The 13,295-nt window shown below is 27.6% G+C and overlaps 1 protein-coding gene across 1 annotated transcript in view; it reads left to right on the top strand.

The window, feature by feature from the left end:
- The window catches only part of LOC107448531 (uncharacterized), a 56,883-nt gene extending 44,044 nt beyond the window's left edge, over positions 1 to 12,839 (top strand). The window contains exons 14-17 of the mRNA XM_021147919.3: positions 2,925 to 3,181; positions 7,763 to 8,134; positions 10,411 to 10,527; positions 11,343 to 12,839. Coding sequence (XP_021003578.1) covers positions 2,925 to 3,181; positions 7,763 to 8,134; positions 10,411 to 10,524 — 743 coding nt within the window. The 3' untranslated portion in view covers positions 10,525 to 10,527; positions 11,343 to 12,839. The remainder of the gene's footprint in view (positions 1 to 2,924; positions 3,182 to 7,762; positions 8,135 to 10,410; positions 10,528 to 11,342) is intronic.
- The last annotated feature ends 456 nt before the right edge of the window (positions 12,840 to 13,295 follow it).

Genomic DNA, 13,295 nt, shown 5'->3' with positions numbered 1-13,295 from the left:
TAGTAACCTAATACATAATCTTAGTCTTTGTATTTTTCAATTTATTAAAATTGTTTTGATTATACCTTTTCATTTTTAGAAAGATTATTTAATCCTTTTAAGCTAATTTTCAAAAAACTTCCAACTGCTCGTACCATCATAAATAATTATTCAAGAGAATTTTAAGAGAGAGAAAGAGATTGAAAAACCTTTTTCTTCCCATTTTAACTCTTAGACTTAATTTTTGTTAGCATTTTACAATTTCAAATTATCATTCAAATCTTGAAAATTTCTTACTTCAGGTACCATGTTACAAATATAATAAAATTAGAAAGAAAAATGAGGGAGAACAATCTGTAATTGAAGTATCGCACTAAGATGAATGATCAATCCATCATTTCAGATACTTTAATAACCATAATATAATCAAATATAATATAATAAAATATACTTACTCAGCCATTATGAACATAAAGCAATAAAATTCCTCTTTATGCTGCCTCTATAATTTATATGATTAGAAAAAAATTGAAGTGATTTTTGGTGTAGGAGTATAGCTAACACTATGCAGGAGTTTCATCACTACTGCTTAAGCATTGAATTTAGGATGGAAGTTAATTCAAATGATACGTTAATTTGACTACTTAACCAGCGTTTATAGCAGATTAGAGAAACTCAAGAAAGCAGTTGGTCGATGCTTTGTTCTTTTTAAACAATTTTGGCAAAGAACTTTTGTTATTGGTGCAATTAACTCTTTATGACAATCATTTGTTGTTTGATCAAAGTTATTTTTATTGTTCAATTTTTACATGTACTTCCAATTGTGTTCAAAGTAAAAAGAGTTCTATATAATCCAACTGTATAAAAGTTGTATGTAATGCAATCTTTTCCATAAAATGCAGCTGTTCAGGCCATTAATTTTTTTTTTATAGATTAGAATGAGTTTCATGATCCCAACAAACATATTTTCCCTTTGTTATTTTTTTTTTTTTGGTAGGGAGAGGGTAGACATGGTTTCTAGCACTGTTTACTTTTGCCACTTTATGCCCTTATTATTCTAAATTTGGCATAGAATAGGTACATCTGACTACAATACAAATTATCTCTTTGATTTATTGCTCCCTTATTTAAACATTCTGTATCAAGCATTCTACCCTCCTTTCAGAGGTGAGTGTGACTTTTGTTTCTCAGAAGTATCCCATTTCTTTAAAGTAAACAATATTGCATGCTCATTAATGGGTTTTCCAGTGAATAAAAAAATTGAAGTAATAAAAAATATAAATTAAAGTAATTAAAAATAAAAGTGAATTAAAATGTTTACCTTGAATTAAGGTCTTATACTTTTTAAAAAGGTAAGGAGTATTGCTATAAAGGAGTATTGCTATTAAATAATGTGGAAAAATGTTAATTAAATCTTCAAAATTTATAATAAAAATTCTATTCCGAAATTTTTATTCCAAATAAAAACTCTATGTGTGAAATACATCACAGTATGATAGTTGATAATCAGGAAAAATTATTATATATTTTTGTATTTATTGGCCCATCAAGGATACAGCACATTTTTTTTTTGTATTAATGATACTACACAGTGTAGTCTATACTTAAAAATCAAATCTCGACCTTAATTCTTCTCTGCATAGCATTATTAGTTTCCCCATGTTTATATACAAGAAAATAGTATATGGGGAGAAAACTTTTTCTTCCAAATTTGCTGTCTGTTCGTGAAGCAACCAGATAGTCAATATGATTAATTTATAACAAGTATACAATACAATAAACTGCATTGCAATGTCAGTGATGGGAAATATAGGTGAAAAACAAAACTAGAGAAACTGCAGTAGCTGAGACTGAAACAAGAAAATGAATAATAAGTAAAAGTGAAAAAACAAAACTAGAAAATAGCAGGGGCAGGCAAATCAAGGCGGAATTCATTCTCACACGCTATTTAGAGGTGGTCAGGTATTCATGTTGTTAACTAGTTAATCTGCATTCATATGAATGAAAAATATTCTAGGGCATCAAGAGGAGTTGATATGACAGAAGTGGAAAAATTTTGGCATTTCCACCCTTCCACCTCCTCTCATCTGGATGCCTTTTCATTCATAGGAATGCTGGTTCCCTTGTTTCTACTGCAGTTTTTCTTAATTTTGTTTTCTCTCTTTTCTGCTTTATTTATTAGGTGAACCAGAAGGTATTGTTGTTTCGACACATTAAACATTTTTTAGTCTTAAAAACCAATTCATTTTTTCGATTAATTTTTGATCCAGCATTGAAAGGTTTTTGTGAATGAGAATGAATACATTATTGATTAAAAATAAAATCTTGATAACAAATATCAATTCCACCAAAACTACATTACTTTCCTGTCCACCTAATATTTTTCCTTTTCTGTTTCACTCTCAGCTATTGTGGTGTTTCTAGTTTTGTTTTTCACCTTTATTTTCCATTTTTTTATTGGTAACTTTATGTTTCCTGCTTCAAATAAATTTTGTTTTCCTCATTTATGTCTAGCCTGTCAAGAATGGGTGCCTAATTTTGAGTGACGAGAAAAAGGCGTCTTTTATTACCACTTTTGAAACAAATGAAGTTTTATATCATCAAGTATATTTTTCCGCTTCAGTTTTTAGGATTATTCATTTAGTTAATTTATTGAACCAAAATAAGATAATTTGACATTTTAAGCAATATTTGTTAATAATTGAAATTTATCTATTTCAACTTTAGTAATTTCCTATATATCAGACATAGTTATTTAATGTTTGTAAGTATTATTTAGTATTTATGATATAATTTTTAATTTACTTTCTATAAAGAATTTTATGTAACTACTATTTTTATTGGAGATTCTGTTGCCAACTCTTTATTACATTTTCTTAAAGAAAAATAGTATAACAACTCTCTTGCATGCTGAACTTTAATATTTTTCTTACTTTTCATTTTAGATGAGTTAAAAGTTTCTGCCAACTCATTCCGTGATGCTTCCCCACCGCCTCCTCCTCCAGGAGTGGATACTCCTCCACCACCTCCACCTTACAGCCCACCACCTTATACCCCTCCTCCTCCTCCTCCAGACAGCACAGAAGATGTTTATGATTTACAAGAAGATATGGATCTTGAAAATTCAAATGATTCCATTATCCACCCCATAATTTCTAATGACCCAACTTATGAAGTTAATCAGATAAAGTATTCATCAATGGTATGTTCTAATTTATAAATGAGGATATTTATGTTTGTTAAATATTAAATATGCCTTTATATAGTTAATAAAAAAATGTACACTTATAAATAAAAATACACCTGAAAAAATATACACTTGCCCTGAAATTTTTTTTAGCTCTAATACAATAGAGAATCATTATAAAGCAAATCCAGAAAGGGGAGGTTTTGCATTATATAGAATTTTATGTTATTTAGATTATTTTATGTATCATTACACTTACCTATTACTATACTTATGCTTTGAAATACTTTTTAAATAGAAATAGTTTAAAAGACAATTATATGCACTAAAGTATTTGTTTTTTTTTGCTGAAAAAAATTTTTTATCAAGAAAATTAGAACTAAATACGGACAAATTTATCAGTTTTGGTTTGTCTTAGAGATTGTAAAGTTATTGTGGTTTATGGAGAATTATGATTTATAGAATTGCATTACATAGATTTTCCATTATAATTTTGTAGAAATACTTTGATGAGAACTTTTAGTGGCTAGAAGTGCAATATTTCCGTATTGCACTCCTGGATGGGAGCACAGTATGAGTATGCTTTGAAAGCGTTTTATAAAACCTGCAACAGTTATGAATTCCTGCAACAGGTAATGGGTGATGTTATAGTAGAAGACCTACAGATCACTTTTAAATCAATGGTGGGAACCTAAAAGACATTATTTTTGAAAAATAATCTTCAGATCTTATATTGAAAGATTTAATTTTTATTAGTTCTTTCAGTTTGCAAACTTAATGTTTTTATATTTACTGTTTTATTTTGCATTTTTTAAATGGTTAAAGCTACACATTTACTCCTGATTGCACTTTTAAAATTGCTTAATCAGCTGATGTGGTACTTGCATACAACAGTTGGACTGAAAAGTTCATAGGCTAACATAGAAATTATTTTTTTTTTTTATGAAATTTGATTTTATTATTCAATAAAGTTGCCTTCAAGGGCGATACAACGGTTATAGTGGTCATATAATTCTTCTATACCATTTTTATTGTATGATTTGTCTTTAGCCTCAAAATTGGCCTTAGTTTCGGCGATTACTTCTTCACCGGCGCTAAATTTCTTTCCAGCGAGCATTCTCTTGAGATCTGAGAACAGGAAAAAGTCGCTGGGGGCCAGATCTGGAGAATACGGTGGATGCGGAAGCAATTAGAAGCCCAATTCATATAATTTTGCCATCGTTTTCATTAACTTGTGACACGGTACATTGTCTCGATGGAACAGCACTTTCTTCTTCTTCAAATGGGACCATTTTTCTGCTATTTCGTCATTCAAACTCTCTAACGCTATGTAATAGTCGCTGTTGATGGTTTTTCCCTTTTCAAGATAGTCAAATATTATACCATGCGCATCCCAAAATATTGATGCCATAACTTTGCCAACTGACTGTTGTGTCTTTCCATGCTTTGGAGTTGGTTCATCTCGTGCAGTCCACTCGGCTGACTGTCGATTGAACTCTGGTGTGAAATGATGAAGCCATGTTTCATCACATATTGACGCATAAATTCGGGTTTATTACGATTAAACAGCTTCAAACACAGCTCAGAATCATCAGTTTGTTGTTGTTTTTGGTCGATTGCGAGCTCGCACGGCACCTACTTTGCAGAGAGCTTTCGCATACCCAAATATTCATTCACGATATGTCCAATACATTTCTTTGATATCTTTAAAGTCTCAGATATCTCTGCAATCTAAAATTATTTTGTGGACTTTTTTAATGTTTTCATTGGCAGCAGCCTCTTTAGGGCATCCACTATGTGAATCGTCGTCGGTGCTCATTTCGCCTCGTTTAAACTTGCAAAACTACTTCTCAACAGTTTATTTTCCTGGTGCAGAGTCCGAATAATGTTTATCAAGCCAAGCCTTGGCTTCAACAGTATATTTTTTGTTGCTAAAAAGCAATGCTTTATTAACACCGAAATTCCTTTTTATCCATTGTTTTTAAACTAACAAAAGTTGCTCCACTAAAAATACTATATCTCACAAACTAAAAGTCGGTTGTAAACTAATAATAGCTGTCAAATTTACACAAGTGTCTTACGAAGGTTAGAACTAACTAAATATCATATGGATTTAATAATAGTAGTGCCATCTATGTGTCAGCCTACGAACTTTTCAGCCCAACTGTTATATGTTTTGTTTTCAAAAGATTCACATATAATTAGCAAAGTAAAAAAAATACTTTGAGAAAAGTTTTATACAAAGTTTTTACATGTATGGTAGATTTTAAACATAGTAGTAAATTTTATACACAAATTATTTCTATATTTTTATTTTAAGAATGGCAAAAACATTAATAAATACTTTTTTTGTTTGAAAATTCAACTTATTTTAATCCATAAAGCATGCCATAGTAAATTTTTGCTCTATCCTTATATTCTTTTTTGTTTAATTGTAGCTAACATAAAATTATGCTTTTAGTAATGTCTGTTTTTTGTTAGTCATATTACTTAATTTTAAAGTTAACTAGATTTGAGTTTCATCTTGATTGTACTGAACCCAACTTCTTTTTAATATTCTTAGTAAAATTTTCTATTTATATATTTTGTTTAGTCACCAAGTTTATCTTTGTCGAATAAATTAACTAGTATCAATGCATAAATCAAGCGTTAGTTTTGCATATACCAAGTCATTTTTATACCATTTTAGAGGTAATCGTAAAATCTAACATTTTAACAATATTAAAGTTAGTTATATCTTTTTAAGAACACGCCACAATTGTTTAGCACAATCATGCACATAATTAATTTTTTCCAACACTGCTCAACAAATTTGAGTGTTAGCATAGGAGAAAAATTTCTTTGTAATATTCTATGTAATATTTTATAATGTTAAATTTTTGTAATAGATTATTAATAATGTATAAATCTCTCACAATTTATGTAAAATATTTTACCTTTACGCAAAAAATTTAAACTTCAAAAATCCATGAAATTGAAATTTTTATTAATTTTAATTGTTTGTCTTAAATGAAATGTCAACAAAGAAAAAATTTCTGAGACATGATTATGAAATAGCATTCTATATTCTAAAATAAAACTTTTATATGTTTACAGTAAAAGCTTGATATAACAAGTACGGTATATTATGAGAAGTCTGCTATTATGACAAGTTTCTAAGTCACTGTTAAGATGCTAATATTAAAGATACAGAAATTATATGCTCATATTGAGTTAAAAATTACTAACCAACTATTACTAATTACTAACTATTGCAAATTTTTTATTTTCTTTAATTTGCTGTTTAAGTGAGCAAAATTATGCAAAAAGGATGAAAGAAAAGATATTTTATTTATGACTAGTACAAATGCAAAAAAGTGAGGAACTCTACATTATATCTAGTCTTATTTTCATTTCCAATTTAAATTCATTATGTTAATAAATAAACTTATGTGGGCAACCAGAGGCCAAGTTATCTCCTTTCTTACAAAAGAAAAAATATTTTGCTATTTTTAGGGCTTTTCCTGCATAGTTCTTGTGCTTTTTGTTGACCAATTACATTCCAGTCTTTTTTATTTCTTTTTCAACATGAGATATGTGTATAGTAATATCCCGTGGACAAGCTGCACCGCCATACAGGCTGAACCCGTAAACACATCGCCAAAAATTTCAATTTTAATCTCATAGAATTAGATCAAGAAGTAATTTTTTTTCTCTTCCAGAGATGATTGTGCTCTGGAAAAAATCCGGATTTCCGGATTTTTCTGTAAACGCGATGCGGAAGTTTCCGGAAATCCGAGGTCCAAAAATTTCAAGAAATTATTGATCACATTTAAGTATTAAAAAAAATTTTATGTTTCATTTAGAAATATTAGAACTCAAATTTATACTTGGCATCTTTTTCATTTGTAAATATTTTTTCTAGTGGAATAATAAATGTGATTAGAGATAAAAGTAAACTTATGCATAATTAAATGTGATTAGAAATAAAAGTAAACTTATGCATAATTATTCATTTAAATTATGCTGCATATAGTTTATGTAGAATTTCATGTTTTGAAAATATCAATGATTTAAATTTATAAAGACGTTAATTTTTTGCAATACGTAATTAATGATTTTATTGGAGAAATTTTCAGGATTTTTGAGTTGGGCTCACAATCACCCCACCCCTGCTCTTCCCAATTTTCTGAAAGTTTATGCCCAGCAGTGGTCCTTGTTCTAACAGATATTTTTTTCCTTTTCATAAAACGATAGAACCAACTTGGGCCAACTTCATATAGGCTGCATTGACACACAGGCAGCTCTAATATATATGCCGCTAAAAATGTCACATGTAGCTCATGTGACATTTTTAGTGGCAATCGGACCCTATTTGCACATCATGACAACACAACTTTTAAACACATGTAGGCCGCAGCCTATCTACTGAACATTACTGTATTTGCTTAGAGCAACAAGCTCGCTATAATAATAATTCCATCTGTTTCTGTGGATAGTCATCATAACAGACTTTTACTGTGCATATAATTATATTTATTGAAATATTATTTATTTCATTTTGTAGACTTTTCTTTCATGATTAATACCATTTACCAGCCACAATTTTTCCCCTAGGCTGTATCTTCATCTTATAACATAGAGAATCAACATCTTGAGACTGCAGTAGATAGCATTACTTCAACATTACAAACTTCTTGTAGTGATTCAAATGTAATTTCTGATAACTCACAAATTTTCTCTCTTTCTTCAAGTTGTTCGATTAATGAAACGTTTGCTCTTCCTTCGGAAGTACTTTCATCTAAAACTACAAATGAGGAAGTAGAAAATTATAGAACTATTGCAACGCCTGTTTGTTTGCAGTCTGATAACAATCTTGATGTGTGCCAAAGTTCAAGCAGTTCAATACAGTCTAATTTATCTGAGGATAAAGGAAAAGTAACTTTAACTACCTCTAAAAATTCTGCTCCAAAAAAGGAAAAAAAGAAAGTGAGTGCCATTTTTTTTGTTTACATTCAGTACCGGTCAAAAATTTAGACTCACTAGTTGTTATTTCAAATATTGTCAAATAATTCTGACTTCATTATTTTTTTTAATTTAGTAGTTGATCATGAAATAGACAAAAATGTCTATTAATACCTATTCTAAAAAAAGTAATTTATTTACAAAATTTAATTAATTTGTAATTAATTATCAATTTATTTTTCTAAGGTAAAAATTTACATAACATATTAAAAGTATTAATATAATAGTGTTAACTTGCAAGAATAATAAGTACGTACTAAAAACAAATGTTAAATTTTTTTTAGACAGTCGATAACCAGAAATGTGTGTTGAAACACATTCAGTTATTGTTACACTTCTTGGAGAAAGAATTTTTAGGTTGACAAATTCCCTCTAATACCCTGACCACTGTTGTCAAAACTTTGAATCAGAGGAAAGAAACTGTCCAAAATAAGAGCCACCAACGATCAGTTTTTATGCTCTTTTGCTAGATGAAGTCAGAATACATCACACTTGTCATTGAATGCAAAATGTACATTGAATAAGATTTTTCAACTTTAAATTTTGTTTTTTTTTTTCCCTCTTTTTTTTAAAAAAAAAATCATAAATGTTGTTTTGAATGTGGTTAAAAATGTTACATATGAATTTTCAGAGCTTGCAAAATAGTCACCTGGTTGCCAATGGCAACCAATAAATTTTGACTGGTGACTATATTTTGTTTTTTAAATATGATTAACAATTTTAGTATTTTAATATTTAGGTGATAAAATTGGTTTGAGAATTAATCTAGAATGATGATATTTTTTCCAGTTCTCATTTGTGTTTTTAATAATTCCAATATGAGAATAATAAAATAAGAATAATGATAATGAGGATAATACAATATGAATAATAATAATGAGAATAATACAATAAGAATAATGAGAATAATACAATGAGAAAAAAAATCTAACTTTTTTCATATCTTTTCTCTCACATTTGTATTCATCAATTTTCAGATTGTATGTTTTTTAATGATATCTTGTTAAAAAAAAAATAGAAATTTGAAAAAATCAATAAAAGTATTCAAATATCATTCAAAAACCACAAGGATTTAGGATGAAATCGAACTAACATATTTAAATATCGATAGATCATAACTCATACAGGATTCGAGATTTATTAGTATAATAGTTTTGTATTAAAAATATCCGGATTTTAAAAATTCTTTAGAAATGCATAAGCATAATCGCTAAAAAAGCAATTCGAAGAACTTGAATTTACGATAAAAGGAGTGATCGAATATATGTGTGAAAAATTTGGTATTAAAATGCACAATTCAAAGTTCACTAGCCATAATAATATCCAATTTAGGATTATTTGAATTTCATAAAACTATGTAAAAATTTGTTACAATAATTGCTGAAAACCACAAGAATTATGATGAAATATGCACAAAATCTAATGAATGGGATTGAAAATTGATGGGCGCTAGCTTACCTGAGCAATTCGAGATTTATGAGTCATATTAGTTTTCCATTAAAAATATTTGAATTTTAAATATAATGTAGAAATCCATTGACATAAGTACGGAAAAAAATATTGAACCATGTGATTTTACTATGAAAGCGGCACAAATTGAATGTGTATGTATGTGAAAAATTATGATAGTCAAATACGACTTGAAGTTCACCAGCCATGATAATATCCGATTAAAAAAAATCAGGATTTCAAAAACCATGTTGAAATCTGAAACAATAATTGCTGAAAAAACATGTCGATTTGTGAAGAAATCAATGCAAAATTCAGCCCAACAGAATATAATCATCTAAAGACATAATGTAAATTTTCCGTGAAAAAATAATTTTCTATTTAAAAAGTTAAAATTCATTTCAAGAATTTTATTTCAGCAAAAAATTAAGATGACGAAGCATTTATTTTTGTCCACTGCATTCGAGTGATTTTTTTTGTGTACTCAAGTAAATTTCAGAATTTTCTTTCTAAACATTCCGGGTGACACAGATTTAAATTGTGACCCAATTAATAAATTTAAGTAATAAAATAATCTCAGGTAACATATGTATAAATATATATTTAATTGTTTTACAATTAAATATATATACATATTATCTGAGATTATTTTATTACTCAAATTTATTAATTGGGTCGTAATTTGAATCTACAACACTTATTAATTGCACTTATAGATTATTATTATCGTGTTTACATTTTGTTCTCAATATACTTATTTATTGTAAATCTTTTAATTTTTTTATTTTCAGACAAAATTGTTGTCAGTTTTGGCCTTGAAAAGGAAGAATATACCATTACTTGTTGAAAAATGGCAAAAAATAAAAGAAGAGCAAGAAAAAGAAGATAAATCTGATCGTTCTTAGAAAGTAATACAAATAAGTTATTTATGTATTTATTGTGTGTTTATTTATCTCACTTAACTCTCTTATATATATATATATAATATATATATAAATATATATATATATATATATAATATATATAGTGGAACCTCGGTTTTGCGTTGTCTGTTTAATATGTTATCCTGCTTCTTCCATAATTTTCTGCTGGTCTGTGAAAATTGCCAATATCGATAATGTTAAATTATCCCAGATTTTAAGCTGTCCTTTTAAAGAAAATCTCGCATTATATGTTTTTCTAGCAGATAAGGATAATTTTATTCTCTATAAAGCTCACACAAACTTTTTCTATGTTTTTTTAAAGTGACCTATTTAGTTGCTGTTTGTAGCTTTTGTGACATTCCTTCTATTCTGTCTTTTTGTCTGAGAGAGGATTTCCTTTTTGAGACAAAATCAGATTGGTGGTGGCATGGGCAGAGCAGGGGAGGATGGATGGTTAAAGGAAGTATGGGAACCTAAATTGTAAAATTTGCGAGTTTAATTTTTTTCCATGAAACAAACATTTGAATCTTGAAATCATCCGATCATTTAAAGATATTACACTAAATAACTGGTCAGGTAATAATTTCTTTTTCTTGATTTTGGTGAGCTGCGAGATGCTCCAAAAGCAAAAATAAATGTTCTTAAAGCACTGAAGTTGATTTCGGCAGTGTCGACTTTGGCTTCACTTATCAAGCTCTATGCCTATCCTCTCTATGCACTGAATTGTTAATTAAAAATAATACTGTAGTAATGACATTCATTGTTATTAATTGTAGCTATTTTTTTCTCCCTTTTTTTAGGTTTTCTGTTACAGCGGAAAATGACTTTATGAGGCTTATGACCAATTATGAGAAAAATTAATGGATTTGTTTTTTGATTTAATAATAATCACACACTCACACACACATGTAAAACATTAAAACTCTCTAGAAATTCATAATACTAAGTATAAATGTTTTTTTTCTTCTCATATTATGAAATTCTTCTAAAACTTGCTGTTTGGTTTATCTTTTTACTTCTTGTTTTGAACTTTTCTTGGTTGCTTTTACTATCTATCCATTATGATTTTAAACTACTGGAATGATTTATAGTATTTTTTAATATCAAGGAAAAGTGTGATATATTTTCATAGGAGTTTTTTGTGGATACAACACATCTGCTTTTGAACCAGTGGAAGCAGTTGCTAATTTTGTTAGATAGGATGATTTTTAATTAAAAATGGTTGTTACTTTTGCCGTATATCAGATACTTTTCCCTTAAATTTTTCAACTATTTTTGAAACTTGTTTAATTTACACTAATTTTTACTTCAACTTATTAGATAGAGCTGTAGCTTATATATATATTTTTTGATTCAGTAAGTAACAATTTTAAATTCAGTTACTAGGGCATTTTGCTTCTAAAATTACTAAAAAAAACATATAAATATATTAATTTTTAAATGTTGTGTAAACATTTAAAAATTAACTTGACTTGATTTCTTCCAAAAGGTCATTTTGATTGAGACCATTCTCTTATGTTTTAATTTCCCACTTAGTTTTTTTTATGTGCATTGCTGTCATTCATAACTTATTTATATTTGATATTTAACTTAAAATTGTATTTTATCACTATTTGAAGACTTTTCAAAAATGTTCAAAATTGAATGTACTTAAATTTTTTTTCCGTGTTTAAGCTGGAATTGTGATATTTAAAAATTCCTTTCACCCTCTTGAATCTTGTAAATACTTGCCATTTAAAAAATGTGTTTTAATATTTTTTGTAATGCTATGAATACTATGTCTTTTATAAAGTATTAAGTTTTCCTTAGCTTCAAATGAACTTGATTTTGAATTCTTGAAATTTATATTTAAATTGTAATCCTCATTTATTTATGTTTATACATTATGAATTTTTGTTACAATACAAGTAGCTCTGTATTTATGTCTAAGTTAATGTTTGTGTTTTGTAACATTTTGAAAGACCAATGCTTAGATATCACACTCTATTATATGTGTATGTGTAAATGTTTTTAAGCACTATTTTTAAAACTTTTTGATCTCTGTAGAAAAATGTATATTTTTGTGAATTTCATAATAATTTACTTATAACTGTTCATACATGTACATATATCATAATTTTTGTAGTGCATTATGTAACTAAGTTTGACTGCCTATTGTTAATATTTATATTTATTATAATTATTTCGGAAAATATTTAGAATTTTATTTTGTGTGGATAAAAATGCTTCTACACTCTGTTTGAATAAATATACTTTGTTTTTTAAAAAATAAAACCATTTGATTAAGATTTGATAAATATTGTTTTACATTTATAGTCCTATGTAGTTTTTTCATTATTTAATAGTACGTAAATATTGCATCCCACATAATAACATGGAAACAAAATATTTAAATGCGACTTGATAATAAAAAACATTTTTTGTACTCCTTAACTTTAAAATTAAAAGATATTTTGCTAGTTAAAATCGATTTTTTACTACTGTAAAAGTCTATTGTAAAATTAAGTTTTTAAAAACGTATCTTTATCTATTTTACAGGGAGACATAAATTAAATGATTATAATATTAAAATTTCAAAGATAGTGCTATTATTAAAAACTAAGCTGTTTTTTTATAGTTTATTGATAAAAGCAGTAAATAATATTTTGATTTATCTTGATCTCAATTACTTAATCAAAGTTCTATCGTATATATCTAATTAGAAATATTTTTTACAAGATTAAATTTTTGCAAAAACATATGATTTTGTTCAA

This window comes from Parasteatoda tepidariorum, chromosome 11, assembly GCF_982258835.1.
Source record: "Parasteatoda tepidariorum strain Cologne lab strain chromosome 11, Ptep-v5.0, whole genome shotgun sequence".
NCBI lineage: Eukaryota > Metazoa > Arthropoda > Arachnida > Araneae > Theridiidae > Parasteatoda > Parasteatoda tepidariorum.
The sequence above is the reverse complement of the archived record's forward strand: the minus strand, read 5'-3'. Positions and strand labels throughout refer to the sequence as shown.